This window comes from Stomoxys calcitrans, chromosome 1, assembly GCF_963082655.1.
Source record: "Stomoxys calcitrans chromosome 1, idStoCalc2.1, whole genome shotgun sequence".
In the NCBI taxonomy this organism is placed as follows: Eukaryota; Metazoa; Arthropoda; class Insecta; order Diptera; family Muscidae; genus Stomoxys; species Stomoxys calcitrans.
This window is the reverse complement of record NC_081552.1, coordinates 202,944,289-202,968,233: the sequence shown is the minus strand read 5'-3', so window position 1 is coordinate 202,968,233 and position 23,945 is coordinate 202,944,289. Positions and strand designations below refer to the sequence as shown.

Here is a 23,945-nt window from a genome sequence, read left to right as displayed (position 1 = left end):
GCCATGGGATTGACGGCGACACTTGTGACCCAATGCTGGCTATGTTTGCACAGCACCTTGCGACATAATCAGTGTGACGTAAGACAAGAGCAAGATCGGAAATGTACCCACTCCATGCATCCGTTACACCTCACCGATACCGAACGATGATGGAGGCGTTTCTGGCAAACCGGACAAAACCGAATCCGGGGTTCTTTTCAATCCCGGCACGGACCAGAAGGGTGCGGAGAAGGCACTCCGGGGCGAACGAAAAAGGACGAACACGTACACTGAGGCGGCAGCCTTTGCCGATGAAGATTCCATCGGCTCAATCCGATGCGTACAACCAGTTGCCATGGGATCGCTGTGGGTATGAAGATACAGTGTGATGTCCGTTGGTCAAAACACTAATTCGAAGTGTCGAATGAAGCATTCAAGTGTTTGGGATTTCTTAAGCGGTGCAAGAAGTATTTCATCTCTCCTGATCTTCTTAATATCTATACTACCTACATCAGCCCGAGAATGGAATATAACTCTCATACATGGGCAGGAGCTCTAAAGTCACCCTTGGTGCTACTTGACCAGGTTCTGCGGAGAGCGATGGTTTTGATTGGAGACAGTAGTGTATTCAACTTTATGGCTTCTCTTGAACATCGTCAGAATGTGGGTAGCGTTTTGCTGCTCTATCGTTACGTTCATGACGTGTGGTCAAGGGATATCCCTCTTCTTATTCCTGACGTTAGGATGTTCACCAGCAATACTAGACTTGGCAGGAATTCACACCCGATGGTAATTGATTGGCCAGTTGATCGAACCATCGAACCCCCTCCAATCCTTAAAATTCCTTATTGCTGACACGGTGCTCTGCATATATAGAGAACATCCCCTGCGTGTTGGTTACAAGAAAAAAATCTAACCTAACCTATAGACTTCTTTTATTCTAGGACAAAACAATAGTCTTTCAGAAATTCGGCTAGCAATCAATACTAGACGCCTTCAGTTATTCCATCTAACATAAATTAATTATTTTAAATGTTAATAAGTAATTTGTGGCAATTATAGTTTTTAATTTTCAGGATACTACCAATGGCGGATATAACAAATAAATTCCGCCTCCTTCAACATTTTATTTGCTTTTATCAAGCAAGTAGTAGTCGATTCTAAGTTTACTTACCTCTTCAATATCCTGATGTTGGTTCGAATTAAAGTTATTGCCTCCAACACTTTGCCAACTACGATTGTCTTCCATGCGATCGGGACTATTATGATTGGACATGCCACGTCCTTTAAAAAAAAGAAACAAAAAAGACAAAAACAACATATGAAGTTTATTACACTAAACATTCATTCTTTGGTATGAATTTTTACCTGTTCCACCGTTATCCCATGTTCCTAGCAAATCATCCAAATCGGCGTCTTTAAAGACCTCGTTCTCGTCTTCATCATTGCCAAAGTTAATGAAATCCTCGTCGAGGTCCACTTGGGGTTCATTGGGGAATTGGCGTGTGAATGACTAAAGGAAAGAGGTAATTGTCATCATTCATTGGAAGAAATTGTTTGAAGTCTCTACTTACCAAGCATACGGCACTTGTGGGAAACACCAAAATATGAGTACATGTTACATCCTGAGGTGTCGACAAGGGATTTTGTATAGAAAATCTCTCATCGGGTGTAAATTGGTCTGGCATTACTCGCAATTTTGCATCTGGTTCCAAGGTTACCAAACAGGCACTCAGAATTGTAGGTGGATTTATCAATTGACATTGTTTGCACATATCTCTTAGTTGTTTGGTGGCCTTTTGTAAATTTTGTTTTCCCAACAAATATGACCATGACTTCAATTCATTGTGGCCAATGCGTCCTATTCGACCAACAACCAAACGCCATGTTTGTGTTGTTTGCGATATGAGACCCAATATATAATCCATTAGTTTGTTGAGGCCGATTCGGCGGGCTGGAGCTCGACGTCGTCTAGTTCTATTAGGCACATCGATGTTAATGCACACTTTTTCCAACATTTCACCACGATCGTCCGTTACGGTGGCCAGTAGCCAGGACTGATCTTCGCTTAGACAATAGTTACAGTACATGACCGAATACTTTTGATCGTTTGGACTACCGCGCATGCCGCCCCAGGCAGCGCGAGAGAAATCGGTTTTTTCATTTTTCTCATGCATTGGCGCCAGAATATAGGGCGGAGTGTACATTTTGTATGCCTTTCTATTCTTATCATCTTTGGTCTTGAGGAAAGCTTCCACATTGGCTGCCGTACCAAAACCAGTCAAACTCTTAACTGCCTGGGCATGCACCATATGGCGTTTGCATTGCGAGAATATATTTAGGGCTAGACATTTAATTTCGTCGGAGAATCGTTTTCGATTTCTCGACCGTCCAAGTTCTAGTATGGATTCCAAAGATATTATTTGTATATTTATGTGAGATCTAACAGAGTCGGGTATCATCTTCAACAATTCTGTATACATTCGCAGCAGTGCAATGCAAGCTATTCGTTCCAGTTCGGGGGAATCGGAGCGGAATGTAAACGGTTCGACAACATAGAGAACTATAGCGGAGGGATTTACTTCCTCCAAACACTCGGCCACTCCCAATGGATCTCCTAGTATTAGGGGAGGTTTTACATCGGGCTTAATGTCAGCTGGTTTGGCCTCGGGTGCATTGGTCTGCGAATCTGTACTGTTTGATGTTGTAGCGTGCTGCGAGTGTTCGTTATTATCCGCAGGTTGCGAATGATCTCCGCTTGATGCATTTGTGCCGTGCGGTACATTGTCGGTTCCAGTTGTGTTTGAGTTATTACCTCCGCCCGACATAAAGGACGATGACGCTGTGGACGTCGATGAGGACGAAAATGCTGATGATGCTGACGTTGATGTACTGTAACCTTGATTGCATCTGCTGTGGTTCTCCGGTGGATTAAGTAAAGTCTTATCGTTTGGTACCCTGCTGAGATAAGGAGCCAATTGATGCTGGAAAGCATATGCATACAAACGCATCTCCTCGGCCAATTTGCTATCTTCCAGAGTTTTTAGCCAATTATCCATCGATGTAGTAAAGGGCTTTTCTGACGCAGGTCTTTGTTGAACACTTAACAGACCATTCCAGCCACAAATTGGCGTGTGTCGTCCTAGTTTGCACATTTCATAGGTGGTACTTAGCTCCTTAAAATAGGTTTTTGTTTTGCTTAGAATGAAATCGTTGTCCGGCGCTATCACCAAGTAAACAACATCGCGGGCATAGGAATATGGTTCCAATAAGAATTTGTCCCAGTAATGAATGGCCAGAGGCGCCACCGATATCCAATCTTTGTCGTGACCCACAATAACCGATGGTATGGGCTGTGGCTCACATTGGCCAGATGCTCGACCAGCGAGACGATGAAATTGCCGCCATGTAAGAGGACCACTTACTGTATACGTGGCATCTCTGGAACCGGCAGCGGTGCGAGATTTGGCATGGAATGCATTTTGTAGCATAGGTTGAATGGATTTCATTGTGGAAACAATGTCTTTATTGCTACGGGAGAATCCGACGGGTATATAAGGCCATTTATGCACATTTAGGCGCCCTGTCAGAGCCAAAGCCACTTGTATGTTATTGGATGTTTTTCGATGTGATGAGAACGATACCATTTGCTGCTCCATTATGTCCATACGGTTACTGTCAAAGGCAAGGCGGGCCTGCTCCAAAGCCAATGCAACAATATCATTTGCGTCGATGTATTCCAAAATATTTACAATTGCCGCTACAGATTGGGGCTTTTGCGACTTTTTCGACAGCTTTCTGCGATGGCGTTGCAATGCACGGTGAATGGCACTGCTAGATGTTTGTATGATGGAACATTGTTCCAGTAGCAGATCAAATATTGCGAACGCAATCTGTTCTGACGATTTGTCTATAATGCTGCTGCTGGCGTTGGAGATGGCATTGTTATTGTTTGCGTTGGAATTGTTGTTGTTGTTGTTCGCTTTGGAGGTTAAGGTGGTTATTAAAGTCAGCAGGGAATGTTTCTTATGACGTCCGGGATCTTCGGCTATGCCAGTTATCTCCATTTCATCCTCATAGAAGAGACCTGCCTTGCCAGCTAAACGACGATTGATGACGGCACTGAAGCCGCAAGTACACTCGACAGCGTCGTCATCTACATAACCGGTTATATACTGCTGAGCATTATTGTTGGCGGGAGTAGCTGTCGACGGTGTTGTTGAAGAACTGGAGCCAGCTCCAGCTATTGATGCGGGAGAATCCAGTGAATTGGCAATGCCACCAACTGCTCCCAGAGCCCCGCCGGCAATACCACATGATCCTACCACCGAACCAAAGGCACTTAAAGCACGTAATGCATTGGACGTCGACAAAGAAGGTGATGTTGGATTGAATGTTGTTCCCGGCAGAGGAACATATACACCCGAATCGGAGCCCCGTATATTTCCAATACGTTGATTATCCGCATTGCACACACATACGGTACTGCTGTCGAAGTTATGGTCTCGAAAAACGTTCAAAGCGGTATCGTACAGGAGGATATTGACAATTACCGAACTAACTTCTGGCAGCTCTTGAAGAATGGAATTAGTATTGTTAGTTGGCGCATAGAAACCCGAATTGGACGCATCTCTATTATTGCCCTGAACGCTGGGTGGACCACCTATTGTCTGCATATGGTTGTTTACGCTTTGTGGTGTTTGTGGAGGTTCTTGTGAATGATATTGTTTATTGAGATATGCTGGCGTCGATGAAGCCGTTGATAAGGCGGGACTGGCTACGGCAACTTCGTAGGGTGGCGGGGGATGTATGGGTGTTTGTCTATGCTGCTGCATCATGGGACTTGTGTGTGGGAAGGGTACGTGGTTGGCCGGTGAAATCGGTGACATGCCGGTGCGTTGCATTAATTGCTGCATTGTTGGCGGAGTATTCGTCAAGGCAGCTTGTGGGCAATTCAACTGGTTCAGCAAAAGACTACTTCCGCCTACACCGCCACCGCCACTACTTAGTGGAGTAGGCACCGTAGTGTGCATGGGTGATGAGGACATTGGGCCCAATGGTGTACGGGGTTGTTGCAAAGGTGTTCGTGGTGCTGCGGAAAGTAATTCGTGTAATTGCTGGTGATGTTGCTGTTGCTGAAGATGCTGTTGTTGTTGCTGTTGCTGCTGCATATGTTGTTGGTGCTGCTGCTGTTGTTGTTGTTGTTGTTGTTGTTGGTGAGTATTTCGCGGCTGCTGCCAAGAAGGCTTATATCGACAATTTGTGGGCATTACCAAAGGAGCCAAGGACTGACTTGGCAAATTTGTCAATGGAGCATATTTTGATGAACCCTCAAACTTTGCTTGTGCTGGCGGCTTAAAAACATAGGACCAATCCTCTATTGGCTGCTCGACTGGACTTCCCAACTCAACTGAATACTCCTGTTTAACCTTTACCATGGCGCTTATACCCAAACCGGTGTCCAGCGTTTGGCTCAGCATATTTGCGGGTGTTATCACAGATATGTCGTTCATTTGTATATCCATTTGGCATGGGCTGGAATTCGGATGATGTTGTTCATGTGATGGTGGCGTGGGAAACATTTTCGTTAGATCTTCAACTTGTATTGTATTGGCGCCAGAATTCCCACCTCCAACGCCAGACATACTACCCGCACTATTATTCAATGAAGCCAGTCCAGACGTATTGGTCGTATTTGAAACGTTGTTACAATTTTGTATAGCAGCAATGACGGCAGCATTGCTGCCTTGGACACTAACGGCTGCTCCAACCAAAACCGAATTAGTGGAACGTTTCAGCTCTTCAATGGTGTTGGTTGTAATAGCACATCCATTAGAGGGATTATTGGAGTCTGGTGGAGTATGTATTTGAACGCTCCCGCATTCATCGTTTGAGGATGTCTCAAACAATTGCTCCAAGTCATTGGGCGATGGATTAAGACCTTCCACAGTAAATAGATTCCCACCAATACCACTTTTTGAATCTTTGCAAGGTGATGTCGATGAAGCACCCACAGCCGAAGCAACTTCGGTTTTAATATCCAACTCTTCAAAAATACTCCCACCGGCAGCAGTTTCACTATTTCCAATATTTACGCTGGGCGTATCATTGATGTTGCTGTTGTTGGTCATTTGATTATTTCCCATTGCGTTGGAAGCAATGCCAACCAGACCACCGCTTCCCATACCGCTAACCCCAATACCTTCCATATTTGATTTACTTCCCGTCGCCGATGCCAAGGCGGCCGCTGTTGGATCAATTGCTAGTAATCGATCTCCATATATGGAACGCGGTGAAGGCATTAGGGGCTTTATGTGCGTGTGTCCCTCATAAAGAGTTTTTGTGCGTAGTACACGACATTGCTTAGAGATTTCATTGGGTTTGAAACGTTTGACAGGATGATTTGCCCTAAAAGGTTACAATAACAACGAACGAATTAGTATAAAAAGTGAAAGAACCCCGTAAAAGCAACGTAAGGTGGTCTCATAGTACGATTTCCGTTACGATGTACTAATTGTCATATCGATAAATATATCGTTACAAAAATCTGTCTGATACGGCAATACAGAGCATCATAATCAGTTAGTAATTTCAATATTACAAAACTACGATTTGATATTTCGATTTACATTTCTCTTACACAAGGAGATTTGTGTGGTAAAAATTAATTTTTGTACGATTTGTTTTGTGATACAGAAAATCTCTCATTACCATTTTCAGTAAATTATTTTTACAATCGTTCCATATCAATTGAGATACATTTTTCTGAGAACCAAAGATGGCAACAGCATAAAACTTAAATGATGTTACTCCTTAAAAGCTCTCATTCAACTAATTGTTTGCTATTGTATGTCAACTGGATTGTGGATAGGGTAACCAAAGGTACTTACCAAGCATTTTGTATAGTGAAATCATAAAGAACATCCAGCTTGAGGCAATCATCATTTGCAAACGTATCAATGTCCTTGACAGTAATCTGTGGAGGTTTGTACAGTTTCCAAAACTCGTTCATAGCATTTGCAGCCGATTGTACCGTGTTGTATTTATTGAAGTTGTTATTTGGCAATGCTGTGGCTGCGCTGGTAGGCATGACAACAGATTCCATTTTACTATCCGATGGAGGTAGGCCGCCTTGTACGACGGAAGAGCAATTATTGCTGCTAGCCCCTAATAGCAGCGGCGTTCCAGGTTGCACATCGAACTTTTTTACTGAAATCGAACCACATTGCTGGGCCTGGGGAGGTAGCGACGACTGCTGCGGGTGAATAGTAGGCGTACAACGCCCCACACTCGGTGGTTGAGGTCCAACACTACCAGGTCCCATGCCACCTCCCATGCCATGCATGCCTTCAACAGAAAGAGGAGCCTCACAACTGGGTGCTGGATGTACATAGGGCGAAGCTGTTATACTTTTGTTATCGTGCTGATCTGTGGGTGTAGGCGCTGGTGTATTCTTATCCAATAGATGATCAATTGGAGTTGTTGGCTGCTGCAAATTCGGTACAGATGTGGGAGCACGGGGACTCATTAACATCTAAAAAGAAAGTTAGTAAGAAACCATAGAATGTAAAATAATGAAAATCCAAAAATCCGCAGGCAATAGAAAAGTATAAAACTACTTTCTTGATTGTTTGTACATATTGTGTATACTCACTTGGTCTGCGGGTGGTACGGAAGTTGGTTGGGACAATGCCGAATTTGGATGTGGCGAAGGTGCTGGTGTTCCCGGCGATCCTACCGAAGGTATTGGCATGCAATCCATCATGGAATTACGCGAGTAGCTGGATACTCCGCCTTGCAATGGGGTACCATTGCCTGGTGTTTGTCCCGAAGAAGCCGCCTGAGTGGTTCTGCAATAAAAATTTTTTCTTGTTTTTTTAATTGGGACTTCTTTTGGAAAAATTTCCCCCCCTCCACCCACATGTTAGCTAGTTTCTCGGCGCGTTATCTTTTTGTAGTCAGAAACCGAAATGGAATGATATGAGGTTCTAACAAATGCTAGTAAGCATTAAAATATTCAGCTTATTTATTTATTATAAATAAATACTAACTTATAGTTAATGTAAATTACTTAGGTCCAATCCCATGACAGCCCGTTGTACGCACCAGATTGACCCAATGGAACCCTCAACGGCAAGGGCAGCCGCCTTAGCATACGTGTTCGTCTTTTTTCGTCATGGGAGAGACACATCCCGGAGTGCCTTCTCCGCAAGCTTCTAGCCCGTGCCGGGATTGAAAAGAACCCCGGACACTGGTTTTGTTCGGTTTGCCAGAACCGCCTCCATGATCGGTCGGTGTCGGTGAGGTGTAATCGGTGCATGGAGTGGGTACATTTCCGATCTTGCTCTGGTCTCACTTCACTACGAGAGTATAGTCATACTGGATATGTCGCAATGTGCTGTGCGAACATAGCCAGCAGTGGGTCACAAGCGTCGTCGTCGTCTTCTGCGTCCTCGTCGTCGGACTGAGTGACGTATTCTGGCAAGCCGTCATCTCTTTGGAGACAGACCACCTCCCCATAATTCTCACCATCGACCGACCACCCGACTTCATAACCTCTGAGCGCCGAACGTTTATCAATCAGAAGAAGGCCGATTGGGCTGGCTTCAGAGAGTATACCAATCGCCGCTTCAGTGAGCTGCCACCCCCCTCGGATGTGCTAGTGGCCGAGAGGAAATTCCTAGACATCATTAACGCAGCAGCCGACCGCTTTATTCCATTCCCAATACCCTAAGTGCGGCCCAATTTCTCGGCGCAGGCAGTGGTACTCGAAGACGTGCGTGATGGGATTCGTTGTATGGACCCCACTAACCCCAGAATCAGCGAGCTGAATCTGGAAATAAACAGGGTAGTCAACGAACATAAGCGGAAATTGTGGTTGGAACACTTGGAGCAATGTAACTTTGGCACGGGTGTAGGCAAGCTGTGGTCTACTGTTAAATCACTCTCGAACCCTGGTAGACGGGATGACAGGACCTCAGTCACTTTTGGCGAAATAACTGTGACTGATCCGAAGAGATGCGCCAGGTTGTTCAACCGTCAATTAATTTTGCATTCCGAGAGTGACAGGGCAAGGAAAGCCAATCGCCGTATTCGTGGTTTCCGAGCCGATTAACAGCCATCACAATTTGCGGTGGGCGAAGTTACGAATGTCATTCGTGGCGCAAAATTATCTAAGGCGTTGGGCCCCGACGGAATCTCTTGAAGAATAAGGATTCACCTGGAGTTGAGTACCTTTCTACTGTCCTCAACCTGTCTTTGAACACTTTTATAGTTCCCGATGTTTGGAAAATGGGCAGAGTGAACCCGCTACTGAAGCCTGGAAAGGAACCGAGTTTGGGGGAGTCGTGCAGACTGATCTCCCTTCTGTCACCAATAGCAAAGACGCTTGATGCATTACTCCTCCCGAGCTCCGTAGGAGAATATCCATTCGCCGAGCATTAACATGGATTTCGAAGACTGCATAGCACAACAACAGTATTGCATGCCATCACCGCACACATTGATATCTCCGGCACTGTTTAACCTCTACCTATCCTCCATTCCACCCCCTCCAGACGAGATAGAGATCGTATCATATGCGGACGATTGTACGATCATGGCATCAGGCCCTCCACCCATTGTTGACATCTGCGATAGGTTGAACGTCTACCTCCAACGAACTTGCCTCATATTTCGCTGCAAAAAATCTGAAGATATCTGCCACCAAATCTTCAGCTACATTGTTCACTATAAATACGCGTGAGGTGAATACTGAGCTGACTGTGTGGGTCGATGGAGAAATGATTCCGACCATCAAGTGTCCCAAAATACTTGGCGTCACATTTGACAGCTCTTACACATTCTCACTACATGTCACAGCAATTTGCGATTAAGTCAAAAGCACTTGGGGTGCTGAAAAAGAAACCTTGTTGACCACGTACAAAGTAATTGGCCGGTCTGCGGTAAGTTATGCAGCGCCAGTGTGGATATGTCAGATATGTAACAAGCAGTGGAATTATATTTACATCTGTCAGAATGCCGCTCTTCGAATTGCGACTAGCTGTCTCCTAAGTTCTCATGTGGACCACTTCCATCAGGAGACAAAGATCCTACCAGTGCGAAGACATAACTACGTGCTGTCTAAGCAATACCTTTTGGGCTGTTATCGCAGAGATCATCCAAACCATCATCTTGTGGGAAGATATCCACCCCCCAGTACCCTTAAGGTAGATCTACATGATCCAGAGCGTGAGCGTCAGAGCTACAAGAGAGAACCTCTAGACAACATTCATGCAGACACGGTAGCAGATGCGGTAAATGGCTACCGGGTGAATGTAGTTCTTGGAGAACGATCGCCTCCCGTTGCACCTGAAGAAATTGGCCTCCCCCGGCAAACCAGATAAGTTCTGGTTCAATTACGTTCCGGCAGATGCAGCCGCCTCAACTCCTACAGAGCAAGGATTGATGCCGACGTGCAAGATGTATGTCCCGATTGTAACCAAGGACCGCACGATACACGTCACTTGTTTAACTGCCTAGCCAGACCTACTCGACTCAGACCCATAGTCGCAGAGTTCCTGGGTTTTGACACTCAACAGAATCAAGCAGACGAAAGATCGTTTATTATAGGAGAGCTACATACGATTGTGAAATACTTGATATGTAGGATGGAAGTCATAGTCCTGGTGCTCGCTAAAGAAGTCAAATCGGACAATCGGTTTATCTGAGACCTATAACACAGAAACCACGGTAGCGCAGAGATTAGCACGCTCCCCAGATCGCTTAAACCCAAATTTAGATATTTAACACTTTTCTTTTTGAGTTACTATAAATGTACAAACAAAATTTTGCTCTTATCTTTTCATCCATCTTCAAGATATCGTATTTTAAAAAATTCTGTGAACCCTCTGTCAAAATCGGTTAAGCCGTTTTTGAGCCTACACGGAATTAAAAAACAAACAAACATGCCTTGACTTTGGTAAATGGCTTTCGATGCATTCAAAAAAAATTCCTATATATGATTTTGTTATTTATCGAAAAAAAAGGTATTAACAAAAAATTAACTTACTTTGTGCATATACATGGTGCTTTTTGTGTGGGATCAATAAAACCCCAGGTTTGTTGCTGCTGCTGCTGTTTCTGAGATACATTTGCTGTTAGATTCGGTTTAATATCAGCATTGTTTGAATCCGTTTGATCAGCAGAACCTTCGGCATTGTTCGCAGAGGTATTCTCATTACCGCTGCCACCACCACTCGTTGTATTTGTGTTATTTGGCGAGGCGCTGGTGGTTGTGTTGGTATTGGTATTCGTTGGAGCTAGGGACGATGATGATGTTGAGGTGGTGGAAGATAAGATTGTATCATTCAATGTGTGTTCTATGTGTAATGAATTTGTGATACAATCCTGCCAAGCTCTCTCAGGCATTTCGCATGCAGCCTGGGGCGGAGCATGAGTATTAGTTGTGTTGCAGGTGAAATTTCGCGTTTGTGTGTCATAATACGGTTGAACTTTAGTGTGATCAATCTTTAGCCGCTCAATCATATGTGCTAAAGAAGATTTGGTAGTTGATGTGGTATTATTATTAGCTGAGGCAGAAGCTGACAGTTTGCTATTGCCAACATTTTCCACCAGAGGTGGTTTTGCCTCAATGTTTGAGGCGTCATTTGTTCCTCCTCCTCCTCCTTGATTAGCGGCAGAGGAGAGTGCGGCAATAGCCGCCGCTCCGGCAGATGATGAAGAGCCTAAAGATGATTTTTGTGATGCAACAGCTTCCATTTCCTCCATTTCCTCCATATCATCCAAATCAGTGACTAGTACATAAATGGAAGGATGGTACATTTTATGACCACCTATAGAAGAAAAAGAATTAAATAATTAACATTGTGGCTACATGATGCTAGTGTTTATCAATGTTGATGGCGTCTTACCAGCTATAACTTCAACGACCGGTGGTACATCGTTATTCTCTTTATTGCACAATGGGAAAAATGATACCCAATCCTCGAGAATTTTTTCAGCCATTGGATCATTTTCTTTATAACTGTTACCCGTTAGAGTAGCAGCCATACCAAATGGGGCCAATATCACCTTTCTTGGTTTCAGATGTCCACCATTACTATTACCACTGGTATTGGCGTTGTTATTAGTGTTGCCGTTGCCGCTACCGTTGATGTTATTGTTTGTTAAGCTATTGCATTTTGCATTGTTTGCTGCAATGGTGGTACCGGCGGCGGCATTTTCTTTAACGCCTTCACCACCTCCATTTGGCGAATTTGGTGATGTTTGTTCTGGGGAATTGGCATTAGAAGCAGCCGCAGCAAAAGCTGCTGCTGCCTCTGCTAAATGTTCTTTGGTTAATGGACGAACTGCTGGGTGTTCTCTCAAATCAATCGATGCACAAACAGTGTCACCATGCACAAAGAATGTAAAAGAGAATGACAAATGTTGTGAGCTGAAAAATGTAATTGTTAAAATATTAGTGTGCCATTTTCAGACTTTAAAATTCAAAATGTTAAAAATGTATCAAGGAGAACGATGGTTCAATTTTATACTTTACAACTGAACCACAGAGATCTTGTCATTTTTCTATGGGATGCCACTTAATTGCTACTCAAATTATAAAATTTAATAATACGAGTTTTTAGCTTAACATCCGAAAACAAAATAACGTTAAATGTACCCAAAATTCTCTGAGACGGTTTAAAAAACAAACAGAATACAAACCTTCTTCCAAATATTCGTTCATTTGATGTACAAGGTTGCACAAACCATTTGCCAAAACGCACAATGTCCTTAGTCAGCACAAATCTAAAACAATGAAGAAAAACCAAAATACATATCTAACAGTAAATTCATACATTCAAGGATTAAATCTAAAGAGATTTTAGAATAGGTTGGTGGAAGAGACACCTAGAAAAACTTAATAGGCCTAGACCTTCTTTTACGAAAGACAACGCTAAAATTCCTCTATATATTTACTTACTTACTTTATTTGGCTATGACAGAACATTTGTTCCACTAGCCGAACGTAGAATAGCCTTCCAAGCGCCTCGATCTTCTGCGCTCATTCTAAAAACTCTGACACCAAGTTTCGAGGTGTCTCCCTCCCACCACTTTATCTTTCCATCGGGCTTTTGGTCTTCCCGTTTTGCGAGTACCACTGTGTTTGCCTTGAAAAGAATTCTTTGCTGGAACTTCTTCATCCATTCTGACAACATGACCTAGCCAACGCAGCCGTTGTATTTTGTGTTTGTGGTTCATACGTCGCCTATATTCTCCATTAACGCAAACTGGTCCATATATTTTATGAAGAATCTTTCTCTCAAATACTCCAAGCACTGCCTCATCTGCTTTCACAAGTACCCATGGTTCAGAACCATATAACAGCACGGGTAGTATCAGTGTCTTGTATTGTGTAATCTTCGTCTGTCAAGAGGTGGCCTTGTTTCCAAACTGCTTACTTAGTCCAAAGTACCATCTGTTTGCCAGTATTATTTTTCGCTTTATCTCAAAACTGGTGTCAATCGTTTCGTTTACGGCGGTGCCGAGGTAGATAAAGTTACTGACTATCTCAAAGTTGTGGTTACCAACTTTTTCCATTTTCTTCATATGCTCGGTTGTACAAGGAGTTGAAACCATCCATTTCGCCTTATCTACATTTACTGCCAGTCCCATTTTCACTTACTCTCTTTCGATTCTTTCAAAGACTGCAGTTACTACTTCCGGTGACCGATCTATGATGTTGATGTCGTCGGCATAGACAAGTAGCATGTGCTGTCTTGTGATTAGTGTGCCATATCTATTCACATCTGCATCTCGTATAATCTTCTCCAGCAGGATATTAAAGAGATCACACGATAGGCTGTCTCCTTGTCTGATACCTCGTTTGGTATTAAATGGTTCGAAGAGATTCTTTTCTATTCTTACTGAGGAACGCGTATCAGCAAGTGTCATCCTGCAGATGACATCATATCAAACTCAGACATGGCTTGAAATACCTTTGAACGTAAAGGAGTATCGAAAGCGGCTTTGTAGTCAACAAAGAGATGGTAGGTGTTGATTTGCCCTTCTCGGGTCTTTTCCAGGTTTTGGCACAGTGTGAATATCTGTTCCAGGGTGAATTCTAAAGCCGCATTGTAAGGTCCGTATTATCTCATTGACTTTAGGTTTTAATCTTTCACACAGTACGCTCGAGAGTATCTTGTGTGCGATGGGGAGGAGACTTATTCCTCTGTAGTTGGCATATTCCGTTTTGTGTCCTTTCTTGTGAAAGGGACATAGTATGCTGAGGTTCCAATCATTGGGTATGCGTTCTTCTAGCCTTATCGGTCGCCTCCGGTCTTAATAGTTCAGCGGTTAACCCGTCGGCTCCTGCTGTATTCGTTCTTCTAGCTAGATTGCGCAGATAAGCTGATGCAAGCGCCTTATTGGTCGCCTCCGGTCTTAAATAGTTCAGCGGGTAACCCGTCGGCTCCTGCTGCCTTGTTGTTCTTTAGTCGGGTCACTGCTACCTGGACCTCATTCCGACTAGGAGGTAAACATTCTATACCGTACCTCCATATACAATCTATAATCTGAACTTCTCTCAAAAACCATGTCCAAACAGAACCGTTAATGGGCGACATGGGAGAAAGAGCAGAGAGAGACAACGAACATGTTGAGGCTTCTGCTGAAAAAGCATTTTCCACGGAATACTACGGAACAGACGGAGACACCGGAATTAGGGCAACAATGAGGTTGGAGGGACCACACGATAACGTCACCTGTTTAACTGCCCAGCCAGACCGTCTTGACTCAGATCCAGATCCCTCCGGACGCAACCCATCTTAGTCGCAGAGTTTCTGGGTCTGGATACTCAACAGAATCAGAATCAAACAAAAGCGTGGACTCAGATCACGAAAACTGAATCTCCTCTGAGGCCTCTGGAGGACGCAAGGGAACTGGAGACCCAGTCGATCTTGTCGCGGGATGCCTGAACGAGGCCTTTTTGAAGGCATTTCCCGAAAGAGTACCGCGACGTAAAACCAGCCAGTCATGGTGGTCACCGGAACTGAAGGTCCTCAGGAGGGAGAGCAGAAGACTTTTTAATAAGGCCAAGAGAAAGAACACGGCAGAGTGCTGGGATGAGTATCGTGAAGCCCTTGACAAGTTCAAGAAGAAGACGAGAAAGGCGAAGAGGAGTTCCTGGGCGAAATTTTTGTAGGGAATTGGAAAGCACAGGCATCTAGGTTGTGCAAAGTACTCTCGAAGGATCCCATCACGCCTAGCTCCCTAAGGAGGGAGGACGGGACTTACACTGAGAGTGAGAGTGGGCGGGATACGGTGGAACTTTTGATGGCGGCTCATTTCCCAGGTGGCCAGGAAGAGGTCGGCGATCAGGATATCGCAATACCTACAAATGTGGCCTTAACGGATGACCTCATCAGGGACATAGTTGACGAGGAGAAGATAAGGTGTGCGATCCGCACTTTCCGGCCATTTAAGTCGGCCGGACCTGACGGAATTTTCCCGGCACTGATGCAAGAGCCCCTTGGAGTCAGCCTGCCATGGCTTGAGCAGATCTTCAGGGCGTGCCTGGCATGGTCCTACATTACGAGGGCATGGAGGAAAGTCAAGGTGATCTTTATCCCCGAGGCGGGAAGAATAAACCACAGTACGACGAAGCATTAAGGCATATTAGTCTGTCATCGTTTTTGCTGAAAACACTGGAGAGACTGATTGACCTGAAAGTGAGAGGAAACTTAAGTGGGGCACAACACGCACACCTCAAAGGTCGGCAGGTCGGTGGAGACGTCCCTTCACGAGGTGGTACAGGAGGTCGAGACGTCTCTCCGACAGAAGGATTACACTTGGATATTGTGGTATGGCGGTTTTCTTGGATATTGTGGGGGCTTTCAATAGTGTGGACATAGGAGCGATAGTCGCCGCACTGGACCGCACGGGGATTCAACCCTTAATCTCTCAGTGGACAAATAATATGCTTTATGGCAGGATTATTAATGCGAACCTGGGAGATAGTGTGATCAAAAGACGGGTGACCAGAGGAACGTCCCAAGGAGGGGTGTTCTCACCGATTCTATGGAACCTCGTGATTAATGAAATCCCGATGGATCTCGGTGAGGACGGCACGAGAATTATTGCTTATGCGGACGACGTCGTGCTGTTGGCCCGAGGCAAGTTTCTGTCGACGATCAGCGAGATCATGGAAGGTTCACTGAGAAGGTTGTAGCGATGGGCTATCAGGAATGGGTTGAGGACCAACCCAGGAAATACAAAGCTGGTGATCTTTACGCGTAGATATAAGATACCGGAGTTCAGACTCCTGTCATTGGACGGGGTCACCCTGCGGCTGTCGAAAGAGGCAAAGTACCTAGGCATGGTCCTCGATTCGAAACTGTTCTGGAAGAGGAACACCGTAAGGCACTGTGCGCTTTTTACTCCTGGAGTAGGATGTTCGGTAGGAAGTGAGGGGTATATCCCAGGATGATGTATTGGATGCATACGGCCATCGTGAGACCAGTACTAGCCTGGAGGCGATGCTGGATATGCAGCCCATTGGGGCCTATATTTGGAACTGCGCTGCCAGGGTCACGCTTAGGCTGAGGGAGCTCGGCGTGCTGAAGGAGGATGGTTGAGGCCACATTTCGATTCTGGGTGTTATGGATACGGAGGGTAGACTCGATTTCCTGAGAGGGACGAATGGAGGGTGGATACTGTGCTTGAGGAGGATGCGACCTCGATTTACACATATGGCTCCAAGATGGAGTCGGGGACTGGATTGGTGGTCTACTCTGATGCACTCATTATCAGTATGTCTCTGAGAGTGCCAGACGAGTTTACGGTCTTTCAGGGAGAGGTCTGTGCCATTGCAGTGGCCGCAAGGGAAATTCTAGTAAGGGGCTTATCGCCCTCGAAACTCATAATCTATATGGACCGTATGATGGCGTTCAAGGCCTTGGGTTCAAGGATGGTGAGGTCGAGATGCGTGGCGGATTGTTTGGAATCCCTGGATAGGCTCCGGGCCCACGATGTGACGCTGACATGGGTTCCTGGGCATGAGGGGATTCTAGGAAATGAGAGGGCACACGAGTGCGCCAGGTGGGGTTCGTCTGCGCCGGGCGGACCAGTCATCGGTCTTGCCTACATGCTATTTGTCGACGAACACAGTATCTGGGATGGCCAGGGCAGCGTCGGTGGCGAGGTGGAACTCGGTAGATGGTTGCCGGACCGCCAAAGCGCTATGGCGGGTCATCGACCAGAGGAGGACTTTGACAGGGGTCATAATCGGACACTTTGCCATAGGCCGCATGGCGGCGCGCATGGGGAAACCGCACAATGACTTCTGTAGTAGTTGCCATGATGAGGATGAGGAGGAGACTATTGAACACTTGCGTGGCAGGGACTTGCATTTACTCCAAAGGACGGCAAGGCGGCAAATTACTCATATACAAGCATAGGAGATTAGAGAATTGCGCTTGAGTAATTTTACTCTCAGACTCCCGAGAAAAAAAAAACAATCACGAGGCACTCATGACTCACGAGAAAATTGCGAGACGCTCACGGCACAGGAGAAAATCATGACTCACGATTCACTCACGCTTAGCGTTTAGTGGGAATTTGACGTTGGCGATCAGAATCTTTCAGTTTTTAGTTTCAGTTTTTCTAAAAATGTTTCATCAGAAACCCATATTATCCTGATCAGTATACGTTTGTCAAGGATTTCACATAAGGAGGAGACTTTCTCTAGCATTAAGAAGTTAAAAAAGGATTGATACATTTTTAGATTTTATCTATCCCATGAGAAGAAATGGATGATAGTCAACTTTTTTCCATTCATTTTCATTGTTCTACGTGTCTATACAAAACACATCCAAAAAAGGGTACTTCCACAATTAAAAAATTAACTTCAACTTACCTTTCCATAAGGTTATGTAGCGCCTTGAAGAGTAAGGAACGGCATTCGTATGTAAGACCTCGTTCCCAAGTGCCATTCCATAGCATTTGATTTCCTGTAAGATAAAAAAGAGTAAAAGATCAGCATAACAAGTTTTAGGTAGTCCGTTATCAAATTCACTTAAATTACAGTCGAACTTCTCTTTAACGCACTATGGGCGACATGGCCGATCTAGCGCCGCAAAACTCAATTTCCAACTAGTTTACAATCGGCAAAATTGTATCTCTATCGATGACAAACATTCCACTGATCTTGGAAATCGATTCTACATTGATTGATTTGGTCCAGACGAACAGCTGTAAGCTGTCAAACCCAACATAATTTTCAGCGGCTACATACTAAGCATTAGGATAGTTTAAATAGCCTGATATTAGACTTACTTAAATTACAGTCGAACTTCTCTTAAACGCACTATGGGCGAAATGACCGAAAAAAAATCTTGAAAAATTAAAACTTTGTATCCTTCCAGACAACAAGAAAAGAGCAATTATCGGTTTCTTAAGTGTTTTGATGGAATCATTCTCATCCGAGAGCTACGATGAAACCAACACCGTTCCTTTGAATTTGTTAAGGAGTGTAGATGCTGCCATGGGATTGAGTGGGTCTAACTGGGCAGTTAAACAAGTGACGCACAGTGGGATTAGAAAAAATTAGTGCAAATTAGTCTGCCAATTGTGAACGAATACAGATATCTTCAATGATAACAAAGTGTCCGTAGCCGCCACATGAGCAAAAAGAAAGCTCCCCTAGCCTCACATCAGTGGTCGTAGCAATTTATCTAGCCCCAATATCCAAAAGTAATGCTTTAATGCACTTGTTGTGCTGACAAAGATACCTTGCTGGTTAGTCCAAGGTGCATGTAAAGCAGTTGTAGTCCTATGCAGCCTTCGAAATGCATGCTGATGCTCGTCGAATTGAAATTGTCCAACGAGAGGAGCGGGAGGAGTAGTCCCTCAAGCGTCTTGGCTACTGATGAGAGAAGGGAGATCGGTCTGTACGACTCCCCCTTGCTCGTGCCCTTTTCAGGTTTCGGTAGCAGGATCAGACTGCCCATTTTCTACATCGTCACCACATTCACATACTATAATAGTATACAGATAGGATGAGGACAGTTGTAAGGTAATCGACTCCAGGCAGATACGATTCTTCAGCATCAGTGTAGAGATTCTGTCTGGAACAAGCGCTTTGCGCGACTTGGTGCCACGGATGATATTCGTAGCTTCGTGCACGGTTGTTGTTGTTGATGTAGCAGTGTGTTGTACACTGAAAGACTCGATCGGGCCAATGCGGTACGTACAACCGGCTGCTATGGGATTGTACGGTAATTTGTGATGGCTGTCCAGCGGCACGAAGATCATGGATATAAAAATGGCTCCCCTTCTAGCCTTTTCATTCCCGGGTCAATAAATTGACGTTTATCTAAGAAAAATACCTCACAAGTATCGTAAGGATTTTTTTATTTAAAAGAAATTGTTTCCAAGCAAGCAAATAAAAAACCAACCAAAACAAAAATCATCTGTTTTTCTGCAAATTTTCACTGGAAGTCGTTTGCGTACTTTTGCTTGCAAATTTTTTAAAGAGAGTAAAATGGCTCTTACTCTCCTGCAAATTTTTACTGGAAAAGTATGCGAACAGACCTAATAAATATCGATAGTATCCATACTATTGCTAATTTTCCATCACCTATATTTCAAACGAAAATGAGAAGTAAAAATCAGGAGATCGATTTATAAAGAAGCAATGTCAATCCACAGACCAAATAAAACCATGGTTAATAAAGACAGTTGGGAGTCATGAGAGAAATCATTGTACAGAATGTTAGTCTTATCGGATGAAAATTGAGCCCTCTATAGGCGCAATGTATCTTAAAGGATACATCCAGTGTCGGATTGTTTAGTTTTGCAAAAAAATAACTAGCGATAGTATCCATCGGAAAAATATCAATCAATATTCCGTCAAAAAATAAAATATCGATAATATCGATATTTTGCCAGCTCTACCAAGAAGGGATCTCTAGTGGCAAACTCAGGCGATATAAATCCCTAACTGTATGCATATATACATGTATGTACGCACATATATGCCCGGAAGAATATATATCTGTGTATTTGTTTATACATATTAATTTTTTTTCACGTAAAAGTTCATCGAACGCAACGGTATTCAAACGGCAGCAAGTGTTTTGATGAGAATTTGCGGTGTAATTTATTTGTGATATCGTTTTTGCTTAAAGTTTCTTACATGCTAGCTTTTTTATAAAGCCAAGCACATCTCCAGTAAACAAACATAAATATACAGTGACAGATAAAACTAAACCGCGGACATTTGTCAGCCAACATTTGCTCCAATAAAAATTTCTTTTATTTTCACTTCACTTTATATATTTTAATTTTTTTTATATTCGGAAAAATAGTCAAAGGTCTAAAACTAGAACGACAAAACTAATGCACATATATGAAGCAGGGATGGAAAAAATTTATTTTGAAATGATACTAAATGGGTGCTTTTTGGACCACGAAAGAGTACTTTTTGTTTTGTATAAAGATTTCAAAAATTTTTGTATGCCTGATGGGGATCATTTCACGATGTGTTCATTTCTCCAGAAAATTTCTGCCTCACAGACTACACAGTACAAAAGCCAGTCGAAGGTGTGGGATATTTCAAGTTATGGTGATGGCAATATTGAAACAAACTCCAGAAAGGATTTTCAGGACAAACAGTTTTTGGGCACTTTATATATAACCCTAACCGAAGACAAAGTAATCCCATCTTTTGCTTATATCCGATCAAATTAATGATAGTACATTGATAATTAAAACTTTTCCCCAAAGTGGTGTCGCAGCACTGTGTCATGCCGATCGGACTCGGCTATAAAAAAACAAGACCCTTATTATTAATCTTAAACTTTGAATCGGACAGCAGTCAATGTTATTGGAGAAGTTTTCTCCCTATTCCTTAATGGAATGTTCATGGGCAAGTTTGTCATCACCCAAAAACATAAATTTCAACTCAAGTACCTAGGGTAACGCCCCACCCCAAAACTCCCAAAACTAGATCACGAATCTCATATAGAAATTGAGAGACAAGTGTCAAGGACTCCGCTACTCTCACAAAGCTTTTTAGAGGCGCAATAAATCCAATAATGCGAGAAAATATAAACTGATATTGGCCTTTCAATCCCCCAAACGATCCGCATAACGCAAATTCAACAGTCGGTCAGAGATGATTCGAGCGATTAACAAATTTATTGTGGCTTGTTTCATAAAGTATGAACTTCTCGTTTTTTTTTGATAAAAAAAGGTTCGAAAACATCCGAATTGTTAAAAAATTCCTAGTGCATGAAAAGGTACGAAATCGGTCGCGGGGATACTACCTCAAGTGGAAAGAGCACTAAAATTTACCGACTTTTCCATCCCTGATGGAGTTGTTTACTTTTTTAACTAGTTCGTAATTTTGATGGCCACCGTAACGCAGAGGTTAGCATCTCCGCCTATGATGCTGAACGCCAGGGTTCGAATCCTGGCGAGACCATCAGAAAAAAATTTTCAACGGTGGTTTTCCCCTCCTAATGCTGACAACATTTGTGAGGTACTATGCCATGTAAAACTTCTCTTCAAAGAGGTGCCGCACTGCGGCACGCCGTTCGCACTCGGTTATAAAAAGGAGGCCCCTTATCATTGAGCTTAAACTTGAATTGGACTCCACTCATTAATATGTGAGAAGTTTGCCCCTGTTCCTTAGTGGAAAAGGCATTAAATGGCATTAAGTTCGGCCGGGCCGAAGTTTGGATACCCACCACGACGGGTATATATGAAAACCCCCTTTCGGCACAATCTTGTGAAAATTGAATAACTTATGCACCCAAATTCGACACGGATATTGAGTGGGTTAATAAATATAAGTAACTGATGAATTTTTTATCCCAAATTTCAACAAAATCGGGTAATAAATAAAGCTTTTATGAGCTTCAGACCCTTAATCGGCACATCGGTCTATATGACATCTATATCTAAATACAGTCCGATCTTCAACATATTTGGGTCGGATAGCGGGTGGCCTAAAACTACGAAATCGGATAAAAAATAAAGCTTTTATTCGCTTCAGACCCTTTATCGGGATATCGGTTAAAAAATAAAGTTTTTATGGGCTTTCGACCCTTTATCTGGAGATTGGTCTATATGGCAGCTATACCTAAATATAGTCCAATTTGATCCCTACTTATGTCAGATATCAGGAGGCATAACATAACCCTCTGTTTCAAATTTCAATGAAATCGGATCAAAAATAAAGCTTTTATGGGATTCAGACCCTCAATCGGGAGATCGGTCTATATGGCATCTATATCTAAATATAATCCGATCTGATGCATATTTAGGTCGGATATCAGGAGGCTTAAGATAACCTTCTGTTTCAAATTTCAGCGAAATCGGGTAATAAATAAAGCTTTTATGGGCTTTAGACCCTTTATGGATCGGTATATATGGCAGCTATATATAAATATAGTCCGATATATATAAATATAGTCCGAGATCGGTCTATATGGCATCTATATCTAAATATAATCCGATCTGATGCATATTTAGGTCGGATATCAGGAGGCTTAAGATAACCTTCTGTTTCAAATTTCAGAGAAATCGGATGAAAAATAAAGCATTTGACTCAAATCCAAATATGGGCCGATTTGGCCCGTTCAAGAACTTAACCAGCGTGCATCAAAAAGACGTATCTGTGCCAAATTTCAGCTCAATATCTCAATTTTTGAAGGCTGTAGAGTGATCACGACAGACGGATATTGGAAATAATATAGCATGAAGCACCACGTTGTATAACATACACTAAGCCGTTTTATATTACCAAGCTCATTGAATAGACTTAATGGAGGTGAAAGACCTTGAAGAAACACTAGTTATCAAAATACCAGCCCCAATCATTTTCCTTGAACATTTTAGAAAAACTGTACAATAACCGAACAGCGCCGACTAACCATGTGGAAAATATGTTGTATTCAAAACTTTTGAAGGAAATAATGTTGGATGGCAGAATCTGTGCTTTAGTTTTGTCCGTCACTGTATGTGGAAATAATTAGTATAATTAATGTAAGTATGTATGTACGTGCTATAGATCTTTTTAAATGCAATGCGTGGTTTGTAAGTTGCGAAAGAAATAAAAATAATAACAACCAATGCAGAAACTTGTTTTTTTGTTTGTTTTCTTTCCCAGTAATAACGAAAACATGAGTAATGCTTTGTCTATCAAGGCTGCTTCATGATTTTAGACTAAGAAGAGTAATTAATCTCAACTGTGAAATAAATTAATGTATACAATAAATCGCATAGTCTTCCAATATTTTTTTGCAATCCCATGACAGCCGGTTGTAGATACAGGATTGACCCGATGAAATCCGTCATCGGCAAGGACTGCTGCCGTTGTGTACAACAAATACCTGCTTAAATAATATACAATATTATATCGTTTACCTCAAACGATATGGCTTTATATTTTTATTTTTTCTCGCGTTATTAATTTTATTAAAAATTTTAAAAATTAATCGATAACATGGCAACCCTTTTGACCTTTGTATTTACAAATTGTCCATCTCGCACTCAAATTTTATTTTGTTGTGTTATTTATATTTGCATTTTTTTCCTCTCGCATCTTTTTAAGATGTTTTGTTTTCTTTGCATGAGATGATCATAACGGTATTTGAAAGTCCGTCTTCTATTGTGCGATTGACAATATAAGGTATTTCAAACATCATAAAAGCCAAAATAACTCTCCTTATCTCTTCAAAACTAACGTCATCTTACTTTTGGTTCACTACCAATAAGTAACTGAGATATCATGTGGACTTTCTGACGAGCAGTGTTGCCACTGGAAAAACAAAAAAAAAAAAAAAATATATATATATATATGCCTTCCAACCTACAAAAATTTTTAATTTCTTTAAAATTGGTAAACAAATATAAGTACTCGCATGTAGGAGTTACAAGCGGAATGACAAAATTGAATGCCTCCATCTTAGCACAGT

The 23,945-nt window shown here is 42.9% G+C and overlaps 1 protein-coding gene across 6 annotated transcripts in view; it reads right to left on the bottom strand.

The window, feature by feature from the left end:
• The window catches only part of LOC106086586 (mediator of RNA polymerase II transcription subunit 13), a 68,106-nt gene that overhangs the window by 15,106 nt on the left and 29,055 nt on the right, over nucleotides 1–23,945 (bottom strand). For all 6 annotated transcript variants that reach the window (XM_013251322.2, XM_013251315.2, XM_013251317.2 and 3 more), the window contains exons 4-12: nucleotides 17,879–17,972; nucleotides 12,688–12,771; nucleotides 11,892–12,415; nucleotides 11,030–11,813; nucleotides 7,634–7,829; nucleotides 6,870–7,513; nucleotides 1,554–6,387; nucleotides 1,348–1,492; nucleotides 1,154–1,263 (exon numbers count right to left, since the gene is read on the bottom strand). In XM_013251322.2, coding sequence (XP_013106776.2) covers nucleotides 1,154–1,263; nucleotides 1,348–1,492; nucleotides 1,554–6,387; nucleotides 6,870–7,513; nucleotides 7,634–7,829; nucleotides 11,030–11,813; nucleotides 11,892–12,415; nucleotides 12,688–12,771; nucleotides 17,879–17,972 — 7,415 coding nt within the window. The remainder of the gene's footprint in view (nucleotides 1–1,153; nucleotides 1,264–1,347; nucleotides 1,493–1,553; nucleotides 6,388–6,869; nucleotides 7,514–7,633; nucleotides 7,830–11,029; nucleotides 11,814–11,891; nucleotides 12,416–12,687; nucleotides 12,772–17,878; nucleotides 17,973–23,945) is intronic.